At 50.6% G+C, this 23,968-nt stretch overlaps 1 protein-coding gene across 1 annotated transcript in view; it reads left to right on the forward strand.

Annotated features, from left to right (window-relative positions):
• Nucleotides 1–23,968, forward strand: part of coch (coagulation factor C homolog, cochlin (Limulus polyphemus)) — a 55,758-nt gene that overhangs the window by 11,589 nt on the left and 20,201 nt on the right. Inside the window, exons 3-4 of the mRNA XM_070877891.1 lie at nucleotides 12,190–12,323; nucleotides 17,015–17,077. Coding sequence (XP_070733992.1) covers nucleotides 12,190–12,323; nucleotides 17,015–17,077 — 197 coding nt within the window. The remainder of the gene's footprint in view (nucleotides 1–12,189; nucleotides 12,324–17,014; nucleotides 17,078–23,968) is intronic.

The following is a 23,968-nucleotide window of genomic DNA, read 5'->3' on the forward strand; positions in this document are numbered from 1 at the left end:
CTCCCTCCTCCTTCCCCCCTCCCTCCCTCCTCCTTCCCCCTCCCTCCCTCCTCCTTCCCCCCTCCCTCCTCCTTCCCCCCTCCCTCCTCCTTCCCCCCTACCTCCCTCCTACCACCCTCCTCCTTCCCCCCTACCTCCCTCCTCCTTCCCCCCTACCTCCCTCCTCCTTCCCCCCTCCCTCCCTCCTCCTTCCCCCCTCCCTCCCTCCTCCTTCCCCCCTCCCTCCCTCCTCCTTCCCCCTCCCTCCCTCCTCCTTCCCCCCTCCCTCCCTCCTCCTTCCCCCCTCCCTCCCTCCTCCTTCCCCCCTCCCTCCTCCTTCCCCCCTCCCTCCTCCTTCCCCCCTACCTCCCTCCTACCACCCTCCTCCTTCCCCCCTACCTCCCTCCTCCTTCCCCCCTACCTCCCTCCTCCTTCCCCCCTACCTCCCTCCTCCTTCCCCCCTACCTCCCTCCTCCTTCCCCCCTACCTCCCTCCTCCTTCCCCCCACCTCCCTCCTCCTTCCCCCCTACCTCCCTACCCCTACCTCCCTCCTCCCTACCTCCCTCCTCCCTACCCCTACCTCCCTCCTCCCTACCCCTACCTCCCTCCTCCCTACCCCTACCTCACTCCTCCCTACCCCCTATCCCTACCCCCTCCCTCCCTCCTCCGTACCTCGGTCCCTCCCTCCCTCCCTTCTTCCCACCCTCCCTCCCTTCTTCCTCCCTCGCTCCCTCCCTCCGCCCTCCCTCCCTCAGCCCTCCCTCCCTCCGCCCTCCCTCCCTCAGCCCTCCGCCCTCCCTCCCTCCCTCCGCCCTCCTCCCTTTCCCTACGCCCTCCTCCCTCCTTCCCTCCGCCCTCCCCTCCCACCGCCCTCCCCTCCCTCCGCCCTCCCCTCCCTCCGCCCTCCCCTCCCTACCTCCGCCCTCCCCTCCCTACCTCCGCCCTCCTCCCTTCCTTCCCCCTACCTCCCTCCCTTCCCCTACCTCCCTCCTCCCTACCTCCCTCCTCCCTACCTCCCTCCCTCCCTCCCCACTACCTCCCTCCCTCCCCACTACCTCCCTCCCTCCCCACTACCTCCCTCCCTCCCCACTACCTCCCCACGACCTCCCTCCCTCCCCACTACCTCCCTCCCTCCCCACTACCTCCTCCCTCCCCACTACCTCCCTCTTCCCTACCTTCCTCCTCCCCTACCCCCTACCTCCCTCCTCCCTCCCACCTCCCTCCCCTCCACCTCCCTCCTCCCCTCCTCCCTACCTCCCTCCTCCCTACCCCCCTACCTCCCTCCTCCCCTACCTCCCTCCTCCCTACTCCTTCCTCCATACCCCCTACCTCCCTCCTCCCTACCCCTACCTCCCTACCCCCTACCTCCCTACCCCCTACCCACCTCCCTACCCCTACCTCCCTACCTCCTACCTCCCTCCTCCCTCCCTCCTTCCTACCTCCCTCCTCCCTACCTTCCTACCCCCTACCTCCCTCCTCCCTACCCCCTACCTCCCTCCTCCCTACCCCCTACCTCCCTCCTCCCTACCCCCTACCTCCCTCCTCCCTACTCCCTCCTCCCTACCCCCTACTCCCTCCTCCCTACCCCCCACCCCCTACCTCCCTCCTCCCTACCTCCTACCTCCGTCCCTCAGTTCTACCTCCGTCCCTCCCTTCTTCCTCCCTTGCTTCCTCCCTCCCACTGCCCTCCTCCCTCCGCCCTCCTTCCCTCCGCCCTCCTCCCTCTTCCCTACCCCTCCTCCCTACCCCCCTCCTCCCTACCCCCTCCTCCCTACCTCCCTCCTCCCAACCCCCCTACCTCCCTCCTCCCCTACCTCCCGCCTCCCTACTCCCTCCTCCATACCCCCTACCTCCCTCCTCCCTACCCCCTACCTCCCTACCCCCTACCTCCCTACCCCCAACTCCCTCCTCCCTACCTTCCTCCTCCCTACCTCCCTCCTCCCTACCTTCCTACCCCCTACCTCCCTCCTCCCTACCCCTTACCTCCCTCCTCCCTACCCCTACCTCCCTCCTCCCTACCCCCTACCTCCCTCCTCCCTACCCCTACCTCCCTTCCTCCCTACCCCCTATCTCCCTCCCTCCTCCCTACCCCCTACCTCCCTCCTCCCTACCCCCTACCTCCCTCCTCCCTACCCCCTACCTCCCTCCTCCCTACCCCCTACCTCCCTCCTCCCTACCCCCTACCTCCCTCCTCCCTACCTCCCTCCTCCCTACCCCCTACCTCCCTCCTCCCTACCCCCTACCTCCCTCCTCCCTACCCCCTACCTCCCTCCTCCCTACCCCCTACCTCCCTCCTCCCTACCCCCTACCTCCCTCCTCCCTACCCCCTACCTCCCTCCTCCCTACCCCCTACCTCCCTCCTCCCTACCCCCTACCTCCCTCCTCCCTACCCCCTACCTCCCTCCTCCCTACCTCCCTCCTCCCTACCCCCTACCTCCCTCCTCCCTACCTCCCTCCTCCCTACCCCCTACCTCCCTCCTCCCTACCCCCTACCTCCCTCCTCCCTACCCCCTACCTCCCTCCTCCCTACCCCCTACCTCCCTCCTCCCTACCCCCTACCTCCCTCCTCCCTACCCCCTACCTCCCTCCTCCCTACCTCCCTCCTCCCTACCCCCTACCTCCCTCCTCCCTAACCCCCACCTCCCTACCCCTTACCTCCCTCCTCCCTCCCAATGTCCCTCCCTCCTTCCTCCCTCCCTCCCTCCTTCTTCCCTCCTTCCTCCCTCGCTTCCTCCCTTCTTCCTCCCTCCACCCTACTCCCTCCGCACCTCCGCCGCCCTCCCTCCGCACCTCTGCCGCCCTCCCTCCGCCTTCCTCCCTCCCTCCGCCCTCCTCCCTCCCTCCCTCCGCCCTCCTCCCTCCCTCCGCCCTCCTCCCTCCGCCCTCCTGCCCTCTCTCCTCCCCCTCCCTCCCTCCCTCCGCCCTCCCTCCCTCCCTCCCTCCCTCCGCCCTCCCTCCTCCCTCCTTCCGCCCTCCTCCCTCCCTCCCTCCCTCCACCCTCCTCCCTCTCTCCCTCCCTCCGCCCTCCCTCCCTCCCTCCCTCCGCCCTCCGCCCTCCTCCCTCCCTCCCTCCTTCCTCCCTCCTTCCTCCCTCCTTCCTCCCTCCCTCCCTCCCTCCTCCCTCCTCCCTCCCTCCCTCCCTCCCTCCCTCCCTCCCTCCCTCCACCCTCCTCCCTCCCTCCCTCTGCCCTCCTCCGTCCTCCCTCCGCCCTCCTCCCTCCCTCCTCCCTCCCTCCCTCCCTCCGCCCTCCTCCCTCCCTCCCTCCGCCCTCCTCCCTCCTCCCTCCCTCCGCCCTCCTTCCTCCCTCCCTCCCTTCCTCCCTCCTCCCTCCCTCCCTCCGCCCCTCCCTCCCCTCCCTCCGCCCTTCCCTTCCCTCCCTCCGCCCTTCCCTTCCCTCCCTCCCCTCCCTCCGCCCTTCCCTCCCCTCCCTCCCCTCCCTCCGCCCTTCCCTCCCCTCCCTCCGCCCTTCCCTTCGCCCTTCCCTCCCCTCCCTCCCTCGCCCACTCCCTCTCCCCCCCCCCTCTCCCCCTCCCCCCCCCCCTCTCCCTCCAGCCTTCCCCTCCCCCCCACCCCCAGGCTCATTGGGGTATTTTTTTTTTCTCTTTGTGCGGTTTGCAGTGGTTGGGATGATTGGGCCGGCGCCTGATCACATGAGCTGAAGACCTGACCAATTTTGACGCTTGGACAGTGGTAGCTCGCCTAATTGATGGGTGGGATTTCCATCGGTCCCAGTACAAATCTAAAGGGTGGAAGCACGCCTTGAAGTGAGGTGTCATTTCACGCATTGCAAATAATGGCTGGTGCAGAGATTTCTTCGCAGCAGCATGTCAAAGGCAAGAATCCCCAGGTCCAATGAAACAACAGTGGAGGTCCCAGTGGAGCAGGTGAGGGTACACCGGTAGGCTGTCCTTCCTTCAGATGGCATTAGGGTCCGTAAACCCAGTCAGCAGCAAGCCTGGAGGGAGGTGACTGAAATAGTCAATGCCTGGACCATCATCTCAAGGCTCACTGCCTCAAGAGGTTCAACAACCTGACCAGGACAGCAAGCGGGAGACTGATGTCTTGCTGTCTCTATCTTTCTGTATTACACCTTCTCCCCCCAATACTACAAACACTTCTCTCCCTCACTCCACATACTTCTCCCCAAACATATCCAGTTCCTGCACCATCTCTCCTCTCACACACATCTGGTGCTGATGCCTTCACAACAGCTCGTCTGCTCACAAATGGAACGCCTTTCAGCTATCTTCTAATTGCTTACACATTTCTCACTGGAACCATTCCTTTGCACATGGCCACCTCCTTCTCGCAACTTGCTGATTCTCCCTCTCAGCATGTGCACTATATGGAGCTGTCTCACACAGCTGGACAACACTTTACAAGATACACACCAACTCCGGCAACTTGTGAGGCAGCTTGTCCCGCAAAAAGAGGGAGAGGACCAGAACATTGTTGAGAGGGATGCCGGGGGTGTGGAACCAGCCTCTAGGCCCTCACAGTGAGGGGGAGGAAGCCAATGCTAATCATTGGTGAAAGTAGTTCAAGGAGCTTCAGCAATGGTGAGGCTGGACCCAGCACTCGGCGGGGTGTTTGCCTTTTTATTTTACCTTTTCTGTTTCCTCTAGCAATCATACATACATGCAGCGTGACACCCTGCTGGCTTATCTTTTTCTGCCAAGCTGACCCTTATCACTCCCCCCTTTATGTAGATTCTTCCCATCACTTGAATCACTTGAACCCTGCGAGCGAAGACATAGAGGGAGATAAGCCTCCTCACTCACTCCGCCCCTCTAAAGCGTCAGCACCTGATTGGAATAGAGAGTGAGCTAGAGGAGGATGCACAGAACACGTGAGCAGGAACAGGGGCTAGAGGAAAGGGTAGCCCAGAAGACAGCTCACTGGAAGGGCAAGACCCGGTCCTAGCTCTGCTGTAAAGGACAGAGCTGTCGACTTCAACCAACCAGTCTAAAAAAGGAAACCGCTTGATATGCCCATCAATTATTGGAGGTGTTGGGTAGCCTGTCCATGAATTACTGTAGCATGTCTGAGCACCGAATTCTGGCCAGTGATATTAGCATTCTGCAGTCTAGTATAGAGAGTGTAGTCACCTCTGTGGTCACTGCAAATAAGCTCTCTGCACAGGAATCTGTGGCACCAGTTCTGACAGCTTTGATCACAGCTTAAATTAGTGCTATTCAGGCTCTACCATCTCTGCCAGTTGCTAAATGTTGTTGGACCCCAAGAATAGGGGCTTCAACCATGTCTCAGAATCTCATACAGTCTGCTCGCCCTAGATCAGTGTGAGTGATGATCCGTAGCCCCATGGGAGCCGTAGTGGCTTGATGGGAGTGGCACATGTTGACCCCTCTCAGCATGACAACACACCTTCTCCCTCGCCACTCCCTCAACCAATGCCTGTCACAGCGTAAGAAAGCCAGCTGGGCCAGACTGCCCCGGCAATCGGCGGGAGTTCGGAGGAGCGGCCTGTAAGAGGGCCAACTGTTGGGAGGCAGCGCAGGAGTTCGGAGAAGCGGCCTATAAAAGGCCCAAAAGTCGGGAGGTGGCGCGGGATTTCAGAGGAGCAGCGGGAGTTCGGAGGAGTATGGAGATAAAGCAGGAAAGGGGTACGTAGGTGAATGATCAGGCAAATGGTTTGTTGGCCTTCATAGTGAGGGGATTTGAGTATAGGAGCAGAGAGGTCTTACTGCAGTTGTACAGGGCCTCACCTGGAATATTGTATTCAGTTTTAGTCTCCTAATCTGAGGAAGGACGTTCTTGCTATTGAGGGAGTGCAGCGAAGGTTCACCAGACTGATTCCCAGAATGGCAGGACTGACTTATGAGGAGAGACTGGATCGACTGGGCCTGTATTCACTGGAGTTTAGAAGAATTTGAGGGGATCTCATAGAAACATATAAAATACTGACGGGACTGGACAGGTTAGATGCAGGAAGAATGTTCCCGATGTTGAGGAAGTCCAGAACCAGGGGACACAGTCTAAGGATAAGGGGTAAGCCATTTAGGACTGAGATGAGGAGAAACTTCTTCACTCAGAGAGTTGTTAACCTGTGGAATTCCCTACCGCAGAGAGTTGTTGATGCCAGTTCATTGGATATATTCAAGAGGGAGTTAGATATGGCCCTTACGGCTAAGGGGATCAAGGGGTATGGAGAGAAAGCAGGAAAGGGGTACGGAGGTGAATGATGAGCCATGATCTTATTGAATGGTGGTGCAGGCTCGACGGGCCGAATGGCCTACTCCTGCACCTATTTTCTATGTTTCTAAGACGGTGCAGTCTGCAGCTGGAATCTCATGACTCTAAGCTCCTCGAGTTTTGCCAAGCACAAGCATCTCAAGGGCCCCTCATCTGAGCATCAACCTTCCACCGTTTAATGCACAATCCACTGGAGGAGTATTTTGTTGGAGTACTATAATAGACGGTAAATCACTTCAGAAAACCACTATGGCTATAACTTGGTTGATTATCTTGTAATATGGCCAGAGGCAGCATGTGAGGCAATGCCTCACCGTGAATTATCACAGACGGATAGTGAAGATTGTATGTGAGTTTCCCATTAATTTGATCAAGGTGTCATGCTGGAATAGTTATTTTCTCTTTACCTGGTGAATTCCAGCAAGTGTTTGCATCAGAGCATCTTACTTTATTGATAGCCGCTTCACTTCTCTTTGGAGTGTAGTTATAGCGGCCAGGCCTTTTTTAAGACAAAATCGTGAAAAATGAGTGAGTCGAAGGGTTAGTTATGCCAAAGTAACTATTGGATTCCTCCCCTCCCATCTGTTTTTTGGTTCCCCTGTTACTCTTCTCATTGACCTTGTATTCTTATAATGTAAAATGTTATTGACAAAAATCGAAAATACATTGCGTGTGTACGAAGGGCTAGTTGCTCTTGGATTTCTACTGGAAAAGCATCTTGCGGGCTCCATGTTACGATGAGGCACTGGCGCCGAAGATTTGAATTTGATCTGTATTGAAGTTCCTGTTATCACAGCAGTGGCCTCTAGGTGTCGATCTAATGCATTGTTTCCTGCAAGTATATTAATAAGTGCCATTATAGGTTTGTTTAAGATTTGTGTATTGGAACTTAACCTTGGGGAACGAAAAGCATAATAAAGCCCATTGCCAAAATGATATTTCAATAGACTATATGGCGTGGAGCATTATATAATTAACTGCAAATAATCGGGGTCAATAGTGAAAACTTGTATGTATATATATATATATGTATGTATATGTGATGTATGTGTGTATATGTATATATTCGGTCCTAGGATGTGGTCTGGCAAGAACAGCATTTATTGCCCTTGAGAAGGTGGTGGTGAATCGCTGCAGTCCTTGTGGTAAAGGTACTCCCACAGAGCTGTTAAGAGGGGAGTTTCAGGATTTTGACCCAGTGATGAAGGAACGGCGATATAGTTCCAAGTCAGGATGGTGTGTGACTGGAGGGGAACTTGGAGGTGATAGTGATCCCATGAGCCTGCTGCCCTTGTCCTTCTAGGTGGTAGAGGTCATGAGTCTGACTTGTGCCTTGCAGATGGTAGAAAGGCTTTGGGGAGTCAGGAGGTTAGTCACTCATTGCAGCAAATCCAGTCTCTGACCTGCTCTTGTGGCCACAATATTTATGTGGCTGGTGCAGTTAAGTTTCTGGTCAATGGTGACTCCTACAATATTGATGGTGGGGATTCGGTGATGGTAATTGATACGTCCTTACTATACAGTATAAATGCACACGAGGCCCATGCTTGAGAGGTCAGTCTGTGACCTGTCCTTTATTCCTCAATTTATCACTCAAGTGATGAAGGTGGGTGGAACTTCCCCTTTTATACCTGAAGGTCCAGGTTAGGAGTGTCTCCCACCTAGTGGTCATTGTTCTCACAGTGTACAATTTAGGTCAGATTATACATGGGTTACAATGCTGGTTGAATACATGACATCAACTCACCCCCAAAGTCTTATTGGGATCACAGGTTGAGTCTCTCTGGTAGTTTACGCTCGCTTGTAGAGTGCCTGAGTTGGGGCTCCGGTTGTTGGGCGCTGGCCTGAGTGTCTGCTGTTTGCGGTGCCTCAGGCCTATCCAGACTGCCCACAGTGATTGGGCTCTCCTCCCTTTGGTTCCGGTGTTCGGTCACTTGTGGTGGAGTGAACTCTATATCGTGTTCTTCCTCTGCTTCTTCTATGGGGTTGCTGAACCTCCTTTTTGTTTGATCCACGTGTTTGCGGCAGATTTGTCCATTGGTAAGTTTAACTACCAGAATCCTATTTCCCTCTTTGGCAATCACAGTGCCTGCGAGCCATTTGGGCCCTGCAGCGTAGTTGAGGACAAAAACAGGATCATTTACATCAATACATCGCGCCCTCGCATTCCTGTCATGGTAGTCATATTGTGGCTGGCACCTGCTCTCGACAATTTCTTTATGGTGGGGTGTATAAGGGATAGCCGGGTTTTGAGCGTCCTTTTCATTAGCAGCTCTGCGGGTGGAACCCCTGTGAGCGAGTGTGGTCGGGATCTATAAGCCAACAGGAGGCGCGATAAGCGGGTTTGTAGGGAATCCCCTTGGATTCTGAGCATCCCCTGTTTGATTATCTGCCATGCTCGTTCTGCCTGGCCGTTTGAGGCCGGCTTGAACGGTGCCGTTCTGACATGGTTAATTCCATTGCCTGCCATGAAGTCCTGGAATTCAGTGCTTGTGAAGCACGGGCCATTGTCGCTGACCAAGACGTCCGGTAGACCGTGGGCGGCGAACATTGCCCGTAGACTTTTTACCGTGGCAGAGGCTGTGCTTGAATTTAAAATGACACACTCGATCCATTTGGAGTAGGCGTCTACTACAACCAAAAACATTTTTCCCATGAAAGGACCTGCGTAGTCCACATGGATGCGTGACCAAGGCTTGGTGGGCCAGGGGCTAAGGGGGGCTTCCTTGGGTGCATTGCCCAGCTGGGCACATGTGTTGCACCTGCGAACACAAAGTTCCAGATCTGCGTCTATCCCTGGCCACCAAACGTGTGACCTGGCAATTGCCTTCATCATGACAATGCCTGGGTGCTCATTGTGGAGTTCTCTGATGAACACCTCTCTGCCCATCTGAGGCATGACTACGCGGTTTCCCCACAGTAGGCAATTGGCCTGAATCGAGAGTTCATCCCTGCGCCTGTGAAATGGTTTAAATTCCTCAGGGCATGCCCTGTACGTTGCTGCCCAGTCCCCATTCAGGACACATTTCTTGACTAGAGACAATAGCGGGTCTCTATTTGTCCAGACTTTAACCTGACAGGCTGTTCCGAAAGCTTCAACAGCCATGACCATCTCGGCAGCATGCTCGGTAGCCCCCTCAGTGGTGGCTAGTGGGAGCCTGCTGAGTGCATCGGCGCAGTTTTCGGTGCCCGGTCTGTGCCGAATTGTATAGTCATAGGCGGCTAACGTGAGTGCCCACCTCTGTATGCGGGCCGACGCATTTGCATTTATGGCCTTGTTGTCGGCCAAAAGGGACGTTAGGGGTTTGTGATCTGTCTCCAGCTCAAATTTCCTGCCAAACAGGTACTGGTGCATTTTCTTTACAGCATATACACATACGAGTGCCTCCTTTTCTACCATCCCGTAACCCCTTTCTACCTGGGACAGACTCCTGGAGGCATAAGCTATCGGCTGTAACTGACCCTTGGCATTGACATGCTGCAACACACACCCGACACCATAGGACGACGCAGCGCACGTTAACACAAGTTTCTTACATGGGTCATATAGTGTTAACAGAGTGTTGGAACATAACAAATTGCGTGCTCTATTAAAAGCCCTTTCCTGGCTGTCCCCCTAGACCCATTTGCGTAGGAGCACGTGTAGCGGCTCTAGCAGCATGCTCAATTTGGGAAGAAAGTTATCAAAATAGTTCAGGAGCCCCAGGAATGAACGCAGCTCCGTCGTGTTACGGGGACTGGGTGCTTTCTGGATCACTTCCGTCTTGGACGCAGTAGGGCTGATCCCGTCTGCTGCTACCCTCATCCCCAGGAATTCTACCTCTGGAGCTAGGAAGACGCACTTCGCCTTTTGCATTCGCAGCCCTACCTGGTCCAGTCTGCATAGCACCTCCTCCAGGTTGTGGAGGTGTTCTTCAGTATCGTAATCCGTGATGAGGATGTCGTCCTGAAAAACCACCGTCCCTGGAATCGACTTGAGGAGGCTTTCCATATTTCGTTGGAAGATTGCGGCGGCCGAGCGAATCCCGAACGGACATCTGTTGTACTCAAACAACCCCTTGTGTGTCGTGATGGTGGTCAGCTTCTTCAACTCACTTGCCAGCTCCTGGGTCATGTAAGCTGAGGTCAGGTCCAATTTTGAAAAAAGTTTGCCACCGGATAGCGTCGCAAAGAGGTCCTCCGCTCTCGGTAGTGGGTACTGGTCTTGGAGTGACACCCGATTGATGGTGGCCGAGTAATCACATATCCTGACCGACCCCATCCGCCTTGAGCACCGGCACGATTGGGCTCGCCCAGTCACTGAATTCGACTGGCGAGATGATGCCTTCCCTCAGCAGGCAGTCCAATTCGCCTTCTATCTTTTCCCGCATCATGTACGGCACCGCTCTGGCCTTGTGATATACTGGCCTGGCGTCCGGGTTTATGTGAATCACTACCTTGGCCCCCATGAAAGTGCCGATGCCGGGTTGAAATAATGAGTCAAATTTGTCCAGGATCTGTGAGCATGATACTCACTCCACAGAGGAAATTGCATTGACATCGCCCCATTTCCAGTTCATGACAGCAAGCCAACTCCTCCCCAGTAGTGCGGGACCGTCCCCTGGGACAATCCTGAGTGGCAACCTGTTCTCCGAATCTTTGTGGGTCACGACTATCATGGCGCTGCCTAGCACCGGAATGATCTGCTTTGTGTAAGTTCGTAGCTGTGCATCAATCGGCAATAATTTTGGCCTCCTGGCCTTGGACGCCCACAACTTTTCAAACTGTTTGATACCCATCAGGGACTGGCTGGTCCCTGTGTCTAGCTCCATTGATACTGGGATGCCATTGAGGAGCACTTTCATCATTATCGGTGGCGTCCTGGTGTATGAACTGTATACGTGCTCCACATGAACTCGCTGAACTTCAGCTTCCAGCGATTTCTCCCAGCGTTCACTTCTGCAATTTCTGCAGGTATTTTGCTCATCTCTGCAAACTCCGGCTGAGTGTGTGCCTCCATGCCTCCAACATGAGCTGTTGTTTGAAACAAAAGGTCCCTTGCCAGTCGATTGTCCCTGACTGCCCCGTGACTGTCCTTGAATGCGCCATTAACAGGTGTTGATGGCCCCATTACTGGCCGCATTGTCCCTTGCAATGGCGTGAATCACCATTCAGCTTGCTATTGTCTCTGTCGAACTCCCCCTCTGGGTTCGACTACATGTTGGGGCATGCCCGATTGCCCTTGTCTGCCTGGAGAACTGTGTGCTGCTTTAACAATGTTGAATCTTTGTCCCAACCATTCTTTAACACAGTACCTCTCGTCTGTTCTGCTAGTGGCCATGCTCGTGTGGTTTAAATCCCAGTTTCTTGTCGCCATTAATACGACCTTACTATACAGTATAAATGCACACGAGGCCCATGCTTGAGAGAAGGTCAATCTGTGACCTGTCCTTTATTCCTTAGCACTCAAGTGATGAAGGTGGGTGAAGTTCCCCTTTTATACCTGAAGGTCCAGGTTAGGAGTGTCTCCCACCTAGTGGTCATTGTTCTCACAGTGTACAACTTAGGTCAGATTATACATGGGTTACAATGCTGGTTGAATACATGACAGTAATAATGTTGAATGTCAAGGGCAGTGATTACTCTCGCTTGTTGGAGATAATCATTGCCTGACACTTATGTGGCGCGAATGTTACTAGCCACTTATCAGCCCAAGTCTGAATATTGTCCAGGTCTTGCTGCATGCAGGCATGTATTGCTTCATTATCTGAGGAGTTGCAAATGGAACTGAACACTGTGCAATCATCAGCGAACATCTCCACTTCTGACCTTATGATAGAGGGAAGGTCAGTTTTAATGACCTCAGGATGTCCCAAAGGGCTTCAGTCATTGAACGACTTTATAGTCACTATTGTAATGTAGGAAATATGACAACCAATTGCCAAATTGCCCTTTCCCAAATTGAAGTGCTAAATTATTCCCACTGACGCATTGTCCTTTTTTGTGTTTTATTCCAGTGGTGTGATTAACACTTTGGGAGGAATGGTTCGTGTTCAGAAACTACCAGGACAGGAAAATTATCAGGCTTCCTCTGCAAATGGGATAAGATCCTTACCACTTCCTCGATGGATAAGCTCCTTTTCAGTCTCCAGTGAGTGGTGGTGCTTTATTCTTAAGAATTTCAAATAGTAAATAATCAAATAGGGGTGAAATTTCCATTGTAAGTAAAAAAACATGAGAAGACTGAATAAAAGCAGAAAATGTGGGAAATCTCAGCGGGTCAGGCAGCATCTGTGGAGAGGAAGCAGAGTTAACGTTTCGGGTCGACGACCCTTCGTCAGAACTGGAGAGTGTTCGGAAAGAACAGATTTTTAACAAGCACTGAAAGGGGGAGGGGAAGAAAGAACAAAAGGGAAGGTCTGTGATAGATTGGAAGATAGAAGAGATTAGAGAGACAAAAGGGATGATTGCCCAAATTCAAATGGTAATACAGGAGTTAGAAAAACATTCGTCAAGATAGGGTGTGAATGATGAGATAATGACCAACTGCCATTAGAGACAAGGAGAAAAAAGGAAGAAAGAAACAGGCTCTGGAGGTGGGGAGGTGGGGGGTGGGGGGGAGCCAAAGATTAGCAGCGGTTACGCTCTGAAATTGTTGAACTCAATGTTGAGTCCAGAAGGCTGCAAAGTGCCTAAACGAAAGATGAGGTACTGTTCATAGAGCTTGCGTTGAGCTTCGCTGGAACAGTGTAGGAGACAGAGGACAGACAGAGAGGTCAGAGAGGGAGTGGAGTGGAGAATTAAAGTGACAGGCAATTGGAAGCTCAGGGTCACACTTACAGACTGAATGGAGCTGCTCCACAAAGCGGTCACTCAATCTACACTTGGTCTCCATGTTGTAAAGGAGACCACATCGTGAGCAGCGAATACAGTATACTAAATTGAAAGAAGTACAAGTAAATCGCTGTTTCATCTGGAAGGAGTATTTGGGGCCCTGGACAGTGGGAAGGGAGGAGGTAAAAGGGCAGGTGTTGCATCTCCTGCGCTTGCACGGAAAGGTGATGTGGGAAGGGGAAGGGGTGCTGGGGGTGAGTGCGGAATGGACCAGCGTGTCACGGAGGGAGCGGTCCCTTCGGAATGCTGAGAGGGGAGGGGACGATGTGATTGGTGGTGGGATCACGCTGGAGGTGGCGGAAATGGTGGAGGATGATCCGTTGAACGTGGAGGCTAGTTGGGTGAAAGGTGAGGACAAGGGGAACCCTGTCGTGGTTCTGAGAGGGAGAGGAAGGAGTGAGAGTAGAAGTGTGGGAAATAGAACGGACATGGTCGAGGGCTATGTTAACCACGGCGGAGGGGAATCCTTTGTTGAGGAAAAAGGCAGACATGTCAGAGGCATTAGTGTGAAAGGTGGCGTCGTCTGAGTAGATATGATGGAGACGGAGAGACTGGAATAGAGTCCTTACAGGATGTAGGGTGGGAGGAAGTGTAGTCCAGGTAGCTGTGGGAGTCAGTGGGCTTATAGTGGATACTGGTCGAAAGCCTTAGAGGTAGAGATGGAGATGGAGACGGAGAAGTCAAAGAAGGGAAGATTCGGAGATGGACCATGTGAAGGTGAGGGAAGGGTGGAAATTGGATGCAAAGTGAATGAAATTTTCAAGTTCAGGGCGAGAGCAGGAAATGGCACTGATACAGTCATCAATGTACCGGAAAAAGAGGTGAGGGAGGAGACCAGAGTAGGACTGGAACAAAGAATGTTCCACATATCCCACAAAAAGGCAGGCATAGCTAGGACCATTGTGAGTTCCCATAGCAACACCTTTAATTTGGAGGAAGTGAGTGGAGATAAAGGAGAAGTTGTTCAATGTGAGAACAAGTTCAGCCAGGCGGCTGAGGGTGGTGATGGTGGATGGGGTCTGGTTAGGTCTCTGCTTGAGGAAGAAGCGGAGCGCCCTCAGGCCATCCTGGTGGGGGATGGAAGTGTGGGGTACTGGACGTCCATGGTGAAAAGGAGATGGTTGGGACCTGGAAACTGTTAAAGTGACGGAGGGTGTCTGAGGAATCACGGATGTAAGTGGGAAGAGAGTGGACAAGGGGAGAAAAAATAGAGTCGAGATGAGGAGTGAATGTTTGCTTTTTCTATGATTAACGGCCTACTAATGAAATCACACATTTTTGAATGTGAGCTTTCTGAAAATGCAATTTTGTTAGCAAGTCATTAAATGTGGAGAAAAGCAGCCATTCTCCCATTATTTCTTTAACAATGAGCTTTACCAGGGCTTATGTAGTCTGGCAAAGTTTAAACCCCAGAGGTACACTTGCAGCAAGTTGAGCAATGTGCTATCACCTGTGAAAGGTATTTGATTACTTAGCAATACCTACTAGTAGTCTTTGGATTTGGGCATGGTGCCGGAGGATTGGAGGACTGCTAATGTAGTACCCTTGTTTAAGAAGGGAGAAAGGGATAGGCTGAGTAATTACAGGTCTGTCAGCCTAACCTCAGTGGTGGGAAAATTATTGGAAAAAGTCCTGAAGGACAGGATAAATCTACATTTAGAAAGGCAAGGATTAATCAGGGAGAGTTAGCACGGATTTGTTAAGGGAAGATCGTGTTTGACTAACCTGATTGAATTTTTCAAGGAGGTAACCAGGAGGATCAATGAGGGCAGTGTTTCCGGATGTAGTGTAGATGGACTTCAGCAAAGCTTTTGATGAGATCCCACATGGCAGACTGATCACAAAGATAAAAGCCCATGGGATCCAGGGCAAAGTGGCAAGTTGGATCCAAAATTGGCTTCGAGGTAGGAAACAAAGTTGATGGATGTTTTTGTGACTGGAAGGATGTTTCCAGTGGGGTTCCGCAGGGCACAGTACTGGGTCGCTTGCTTTTTGTGGTATACATCAATAATCAAGATTTGAATATAGGGGGTATGATTAAGAAGTTTGCAGATGACACTAAAATTGGCTGTATGGTTGATAATGAAGAGGAAAGTCATGGACTGCAGGAGGATATCAATCTACTGGTCAGGTGGGCAGAGCAGTGACAAATGGAATTTAATTTGGAGAAGTGTGAGGTAATGCACTTGGGGAGGGCTAATAAGGAAAGGGTATACACATTAAACGGCAAGCCATTTAGAAGAGTAGATGAACAAAGGGACCTTGGAGTGCTTGTCCACAGATCCCTGAAAGTAGCAGACCCAGCAGATAAGGTGGTTAAGAAGGCATACGGAATGCTTGCCTTTATTGGCCGACGCATAGAATATAAGAGCAGGGAGGTTATGCTTAAATTGTATAATACTCTGGTTAGGCCACAGCTGGAATATTGTGTGCAGTTCTGGTCACCGTATTATAGGAAGGACTTGATTGTACTGAAGAGGGTGCAGAGGAGATTTATGAGGATGCTGCCTGGAATGGGGAATCTTAGCTATGAGGACAGATTGGCTGGATTTGTTCTCCTTGGAACAGAGGAGGCTGAGAAGAAACCTCATTGAGGTGTACAAAAATTTGAGGGACCTGGATATAGTGGATAGCAAGGGCCTATTTCCTTTGGTGGAGGGGTCAATTACGAGAGGGCATACTTTTAAAGTGGTTGGTGGAAGGTTTAGAGGGGACTTGAGGGGAAGCTTCTTCACGGGGTTCTGGAACTCATTGCCTGGAAGGGTGGTAGAGGCAGAAACCCTCACCACATATTTTAAAATGTGCTTGGATAGGCACTTGAAGTGCCGTAACCTGCAGGGTTATGGACCTAGAGCTGGTAAGTGGGATTAGGCTGGATAACCTCTTGTTGACTGGCGCAGATATGATGATAAGTACTTCAGGGAATCGAATACGGCCAGAGTGATCTCCTGGACTAATTTCGATTGCCTGGATGGGTCGGAGAGGAATTTTCCCTGATTTTTTTCCCAAATTGGCCTGGGTTTTACCTCTTTTTTTGCCTCTCCCAGGAGATCGCATGGCTCTGGTTGGGGTGGAGTGTAATATGTTGCGATGCATGGGGTATCGCAGTTGTGTGGGGCAGACTAGTTGGGCCGGATGCTCTTTACCTGTCCGCCATTGTTCATAGGTTTATATGTAACCTTAAGGGCTGCTGACCGAGGGCCATGTGGCTTTTTGTCGGCCGGCGCGGACATGATAGGCCGAAATAACAACCTCCTGCGCTGTAGAGTTCTATGTTTCTACCTATAGGTTTGATTAAAGTATCACGTATACCTTATGTAGACATTTATAAAAGTTGCATTAAAAACTATTCCAATTAATTTACAGGGTCACAAAGACCAGTCAGGCTTGTTAGTTTGTAAACTATTTTGGAACAATGTTTCTTTAATGAACTTTGGTTTTAAAAATCACCAGCTAATCTTCTGTGGCAATGTTCACAGAAACCATTTGGAATTTTTTTTGAATTGAGTAGACATCATCAGCTGACTGGCCTTATTCATAAATTTTGATGTCGGCTTGTCCAGGACCCGAGGCCTTGACCCTGCCTCGACCTTCATGCGACTGAGTCAACATTTCAGATAGAAGTTGAATTTTTCAATGTGTACATTTTAAATATTTCAATGTTAGTTCAGCCTGTTTACACACACATTCAGTTATAACCTTTAAATGGTTGAAGTTGTTTGAAATTACTTAAAATTTGAGTAGGCATGGAAATGTAATGTCTGCTTTCTATGTTTGTGGAGAATCTGATTGGCCCTTGCTAACCACATGACTAACATGTAGTTAGCGTTATTTGGTTCCAGCTTACCACAAAAATATACACAAGACAAACATAGTCCACACAAATAGAAAACTGTTCCTCGTAGTTGTGCAATTTGTCTGAAGTGTTAACTTTAATTTCTTCTGCAGAAGTTGAGAGGAAAGCACTTGAAGTATCTGGACAGCCAAGATCAACAATAGTTCCAACTCCTGGTCTGTATTGTTCAACTGGAAATCCCAGAATACTGTATGTTGTCTAATCAGATTGGAAATCAATACACCGGAACCTGACAATATCAGTTCCACATTACCACATATAAATTGATCTCGTCCAATATTCCAATCATAGAGATTCTTTTTTTCTATTTTGAGTGGATAAAATACATTTCATATCATGTCATCTAAAATCCTGGTTTCTTTTGATCACTTCAATAGCCACATTCATTTTTATATAGCATCAGCGGCAGGGTGTCATAGAAATGATTGGTAACATTTAGAGAAACAAAACCAGAGACACTTTCTGCAGCATGATTTATCTGAGTATTTGCAGTTTTAACCATTCTTAAATGGTGATTGCTGCCGTTTGTGCTTTCTCCCGAAAGTTTTACTCATGTAAACGTTTAGACAACAATTTCCATAAGCAGATGCTATGAACTGAATCTTGTGTCTTTATTCTCTGCCATATTTGGCTTAGCCTACTCTAGGTCTAACAATGAACCCCAAATCAAAATTGCTTAAAGTCCAAAAAAATTGTTCATTGGAAAATGTGTAGGATGCCTATAATGTTCTCCTGTCATCTCAGACAGTGGAAAATATCACACCATCAGGCTGCTGCAAAGTAGGCCAAAACTACTGCCCAGATTTATTTACAGATAAGAGTGTTACACAAATAAACAAAAAGACATAGGCATGGTTGACTGTTTCAAATGGCACATCTGTTTTTATAGCTTCTCTTAAGGTTACTGCACAAGATAAAAGTTTATGGGGTTGGGGGTAATATATTAGCATGGATAGAGGATTGGCTAACTAACAGAAAACAGAGTGTCGGGATAAATGGTTCATTCTCTGGTTGGCAACCAGTAACTAGTGGGGTGCCGCAGGGCTCAGTGCTGGGACCCCAACTAGTTACAATCTATATTAACGAGTTGGAAGAAGGGACTGAGTGTAATTTAGCCAAGTTTGCTGATGATAAAAAGATGAGAGGAAAACAATGTGTGAGGACACAAAAAATCTGCAAAAGGACATAGACAGGCTAAGTGAGTGGGCAAAAATTTGGCAGATGGAGTATAATGTTGGAAAGTGTGAGGTCATGCACTTTGGCAGAAAAAAATCAAAGAGCAAGTTATTATTTAAATGGAGAAAGATTGCAAAGTGTCACAGCACAGCGGGACCTGGGGGTACTTGTGCATGAAACGCAAAAGGATAGTGTTATATATGTGGACTTGTATTTACTCTGTACAGCCACCAGAGGGCTGATCCCCTGGAGTCACAAGGGATCCCACAATCCCTTGGAAGTACAGGTATTTAAGGAGGCTTCACAGGTTGGAGAGGCACTCTGGAGACCTGCAATAAAAGACTAAGGTCACACTTTACTTTGAGCTCACAGTGTTCAGTCTGACTCTTTCTCCATACACAACAACTGGTGACAAGATACAGATGGCGAACCCAAAGATGCAGAGAACAGTGGGCATCCTGGAGAAATTTTCGTAGGGAGATGATTGGGAAACTTTTGTGGAGCGACTCGACCAATACTTCGTGGCCCATGAGCTAGATGGGGAAGAGAGCGCTGCCAAATGAAGAGTGATCCTCCTCACCGTCTGTGGGGCACCAATATATGGCCTCATGCAGAATCTGCTCACTCCAGCGAAACCCACAGAGAAATCGTACGACGATTTGTGCACACTGGTCCGAGAACATTTGAATCCGAAGGAAAGCGTTCTGATGGCGAGGTACCTGTTCTACACGTACAAAAGGTCTGAAGGCCAGGAAGTGGTGAGTTATGTCGCTGAGTTAAGACGCCTTGCAAGACATTGCGAATTTGAAGGACATTTGGTGCACATGCTCAGAGACTTTTTCATACTTGGCATTGACCATGAAACTTTGCAAACTTTTGACTGTAGTGATCCCAACCTTGAGTAAGGCCATAGTGATAGCCCAGGTGTTCTTTGCCACCAGTGACAATACGAAGCAAATCGCTCAGCACACAAGTGCTGCTACAAATACTGTGAACAAAGTGGTGATGTTTTCGAATTGTAACGGACAGGGCAGATCACACACGCCTGCAGCTGCACGTCCGCAGATGACTCAGAGTCCACCATCAAGGGTGATGAATGCAAGGCCATTAACACCTTGTGGGGGTGATCATCGTTTCCACTCATGCCGATTCAAAGAGTACGTTTGCAAGGGCTGTGGAATAATGGGACACCTCCAACGAGTGTGCAGGCGAGCTGCTAAGCCTGTTAAACCTGCAAACCACCATATTGCAGAGGAGGACAAATCCACGGAGGACCACGACAAACCAGAGCCTTAGATAGAGGAGGCAGACGTACATGGGGTGCACACATTCACCACGAATTGTCCCCCAATAATGCTGAATGTTGAACTAAATGGACTCCTGGTGTCAATGGAGCTGGACACGGGTGCGAGCCAGTCCATCATGGGCAAAAAGACACTCGAAAGGTTGTGGTGCAACAAGGCCTCAAGGCCAGTCTTAACTCCAGTTCGCAAGAAACTAAGAACTTACACAAAAGAACTGATTCCTGTAATCGGCAGTGCTACCATAAAGGTCTCCTACGATGGAGCGGTCCATCTGGGTGGTACCGGGCGATGGTCCCACGCTGCTCGGCAGGAGCTGGCTGGGAAAGATATGCTGGAACTGGGACGACGTCCGAGCATTATCGCCCGCTGACGACACTTCGTGTGCCCAGATCTGAAACAAATTTCCTTCGCTGTTCGAACCAGGCATCGGGAAATTCCAAGGAGCACAAGTGCAGATCCGCCTAATTCTGGGGGCGCAACACATCCATCACAAGGCGAGAGCAGTAACGTACATGATGAGAGAAAGGGTAGAGATCGAGCTGGACCAGCTGCAAAGAGAGGGCATCATTTCACCGATCGAGTTCAGCGAGTGGACCAGTCCTATTGTCCCAGTCCTCAAGGAAGCCGGCACCGTCAGAATCTGTGGTGATTACAAAGTAACTATCAATCGTTTCTCCCTGCAGGACCAATACCCGCTTCCAAAAGCCGACGACCTCTTTGCAACGCTGGCGGGAGGAAAGATATTCACGAAGCTGGATCTGACTTCAGCCTACATGACGCAGGAACTGGAGGAATCATCGAAGGCCCTCACCTGCATCAACACGCACAAAGGTCTTTTTGTTTATAACAGATGCCTGTTTGGAACCCGATCAGCGGCAGCGATATTCCAGAGAAACATGGAAAGTTTACTGGTCAGTCCCGAACACTGTGGTCTTCCAGGATGACATCTTGGTCGCACGTTGGAACACAGTCGAGCACCTGCAGAATCTGGAGGAGGTTCTTAGTCGACTCAACCGCGCGGGGCTTAGATTAAAACGCTCGAAGTGCGTTTTCCTGGTGCCTGAATTGGGAAGGAGGATTGCGGTGGACGGCATCAGGCCCACCAATGCGAAGACGGAGGCAATCGAGAACGCACCGAGGCCACAGAATGTGACGGAGTTGCGGTCGTTTCTGGGACTCCTGAACTACTTTGGTAACTTCTTACCAGGTTTCAGCACACTGCTAGAACCACTGCATGTCTTACTACGAAAAGGGGGCGAATGGGTTTGGGGCAAAAGCCAAGAAAATGCCTTTGTAAAAGTGAGAAAATTGTTATGCTCAAACAAATTGCATGTAAGCGTTTGGTACTAGCATGTGATGCGTCGTCATATGGCGTCGGGTGTGTATTGCAACAAGCTAATGATTTCGAGAAACTGCAACCGGTTGCTTATGCATACAGGAGTCTGTCTAAGGCTGAGAGAGCTTACAGCATGATTGAAAAAGAAGCGTTAGCGTGTGTCTATGGGGTAAAGAAAATGCATCAATATCTGTTTGGGCTAAAATTCAAATTGGAAACTGACCATATGCCACTTATATCCCTGTTTTCCGAGAGTAAAGGGATAAATATCAACGCATCGGCCCGCATCCAGAGATGGGCGCTCACATTGTCCGCACACAACTACGCCATCCGCCACAGGCCAGGCACAGAAAACTGTGCCGATGCTCTCAGTAGGCTGCCATTGCCCACCGGCGCAGCCCGCAGATCTAGCCATGGTTATGGAAGCATTTGAGAGTGAGCAATCACCCGTCACTGCCCGACAGATCAAAACCTGGACAAGCCAGGACCCCTTATTATCTCTAGTCAAAAGCTGTGCGCTTCACGGAAGCTGGTCCAGTGTCCCAGTGGAAATGCAGGAAGTGATAAAGCCGTTCCAGCAGCGCAAAGATGAAATATCTATACAGGCAGACTGCCTTCTGTGGGGCAATCGAGTAGTGTTCCCCAAGAAGGACAGAGACACCTTCATCAATGGCCTCCACAATACCCACCCAGGCATCGTAATGATGAAAGCGATAGCCAGATCCCACGTGTGGTGGCCCGGTTTCGATGCAGACTTAGAGTCCTGCATTCACAGATGTAATACAAGCTCGCAGTTAAGCAATGTACTCAGGGAGGCGCCGCTAAATTTATGGTCTTGGCCCTCCAAACCGTGGCCTAGGGTACACGTCGACTATGCAGGCCCGTTCTTGGCTAAAATGTTCCTTGTGGTTGTAGACGCATACTCCAAGTGGATTGAATGTGAGATAATGTCGGCTAGCACGTCCGCTGCCATTACCGAAAGCCTGCGGGCCATGTTTGCCACACACGGCTTACCCGATGTCCTGGTGAGCGACAACGGGCCATGTTTTACCAGTGCTGAATTCAAAGAATTCATGACCTGTAACGGGATCAAACATGTCACATCTGCCCCATTTAAACCAATGTCCAATGGTCAGGCAGAGAGAGCAGTGCAAACCATCAAGCAAGGCTTGAAGAGGGTAACTGAAGGCTCACTGCAGACTCGCCTATCCCGAGTCCTGCTTAGCTACTGCACAAGACCCCACTCACTCACTGGGATCCCACCTGCTGAACTGCTCATGAAAAGAGCACTTAAGACAAGGCTCTTGTTAGTTCACCCTGATCTACATGAACAGGTAGAGAGCAGGCGGCTTCAACAAAGTGCATACCATGAGAGCGCAAATGTGTCATGCGAGATTGAAATCAATGATCCTGTATTTGTATTAAATTATGGAGAAGGTCCCAAGTGACTTCCCGGCACTGTCGTGGCCAAAGAGGGAAGCAGGGCGTTTCGGGTCAAACTTTCAAATGGACTCATTCACCAGAAACACTTAGACCAAATCAAACTGAGATTCACAGACTATCCTGAGCAACCCATCTTGGACCCTATCTTTTTTGATCCCCCAACATACACACCAGTGGCAACCGGCACCACCGTTGACCACGAAGCCGAACCCATCATCCAGAGCAGCCCTGCAGGGCCCAACACACCAGGCAGCCCAGCAAGACCAGCTCCACAGCAGCCCAATGAGGGCCCAACAAATGATTCAACAACACCAGCTTTCACACTGAGACGATCAACCAGAGCAAGAAGGGCCCCAGGTCGACTCACATTGTAAATAGTTACACTATTGATTTGGGAAGGGAGTGTTGTTTTATATGTGGACTTGTATTTACTCTGTACAGCCATCCTCTCAAGTCCAAAGGGATCCCACAATCCGTTGGGAGCACAGGTATTTAAGGAGGCTTCACAGGTTGGAGAGGCACTCTGGAGACCTGCAATAAAAGACTAAGGTCACACTTTACTTTGAGCTCAGTGTTCAGTCTGACCCTTTCTCCATACACAACAGATAGTATGCAGGTACAGCAAGTGATCAGGAAGGCCAATGGAATCTTGGTCTTTATTGCAAAGCGGATGGAGTATAAAAGCAGGGAAGTCTTGCTACAGCTGTATAAGGTATTGGTGAGGCAACACCTGGAATACTGCGTGCAGTTTTGGTTTCCATATTTACGAAAGGATATACTTGCTTTGGAGGCAGTTCAGAGAAGGTTCACTAGGTTGATTCTGGGGATGAGGGGGTTGACTTATGAGGAAAGGTTGAGTAGGTTGGGCCTCTACTCATTGGAATTCAGAAGAATGAGCAGTGATCATATCGAAACGTATAAGATTATGAGGGGGCTTGACAAGGTGGATGCAGAGAGGATATTTCCACTGATGGGGGAGACTAAACATAGAAACATAGAAAAGAGGTGCAGGAGTAGGCCATTCGGGCCTGCAACACCATTCAATAAGATCATGGCTGATCATTCACCTCCGTACCCCTTTCCTGCTTTCTCTCCATACCCCTTGATCCCTTTAGCCGTAAGGGCCATATCTAACTCCCTCTTGAATATATCCAATGAACTGGCATCAACAACTCTCTGTGGTAAGGAATTCCACAGATTCACAATTCTCTGAGTGAAGAAGTTTCTCCTCATCTCAGTCCTAAATGGCTTACCCCTTATCGTTAGACAGTGTCCCCTGGTTCTGGACTTCCCCAACATCGGGAACATTCTTCCTGCTTCTAACATGTCCAGTCCTGTCAGAATTTTATATGTTTCTATAAGATCCCCTCTCATCCTTCTAAACTCCAGTGAATACAGGCCCAGTCGATCCAGTCTCTCATCATATGTCAGTCCTGCCATCCCGGGAATCAGTCTGGTGAACCTTCGCTGCACTCCCTCAATAGCAAGAATGTCCTTCCTCAGATTACGAGACCAAAACTGAACACACTATTCCAGGTGAAGCCTCACCAAAGCCCTGTACAACTGCAGTAAGACCTCCCTGCTCCTATACTCAAATCTCCTAGCTATGAAGGCCAACATACCATTTGCTGCCTTCACTGCCTGCTGTACCTGCATGCCAACCTTCAATGACTGATGTACCGTGACACCCAGGTCTCGTTGCACCTCCCCTTTTCCTAATCTGCCGCCATTCAGATAATCTGCCTTCGTGTTTTTGCCCACAAGGTGGATAACCTCGCATTTATCCA

The sequence above is a fragment of the Pristiophorus japonicus genome, chromosome 4 (genome assembly GCF_044704955.1).
Source record: "Pristiophorus japonicus isolate sPriJap1 chromosome 4, sPriJap1.hap1, whole genome shotgun sequence".
NCBI lineage: Eukaryota > Metazoa > Chordata > Chondrichthyes > Pristiophoridae > Pristiophorus > Pristiophorus japonicus.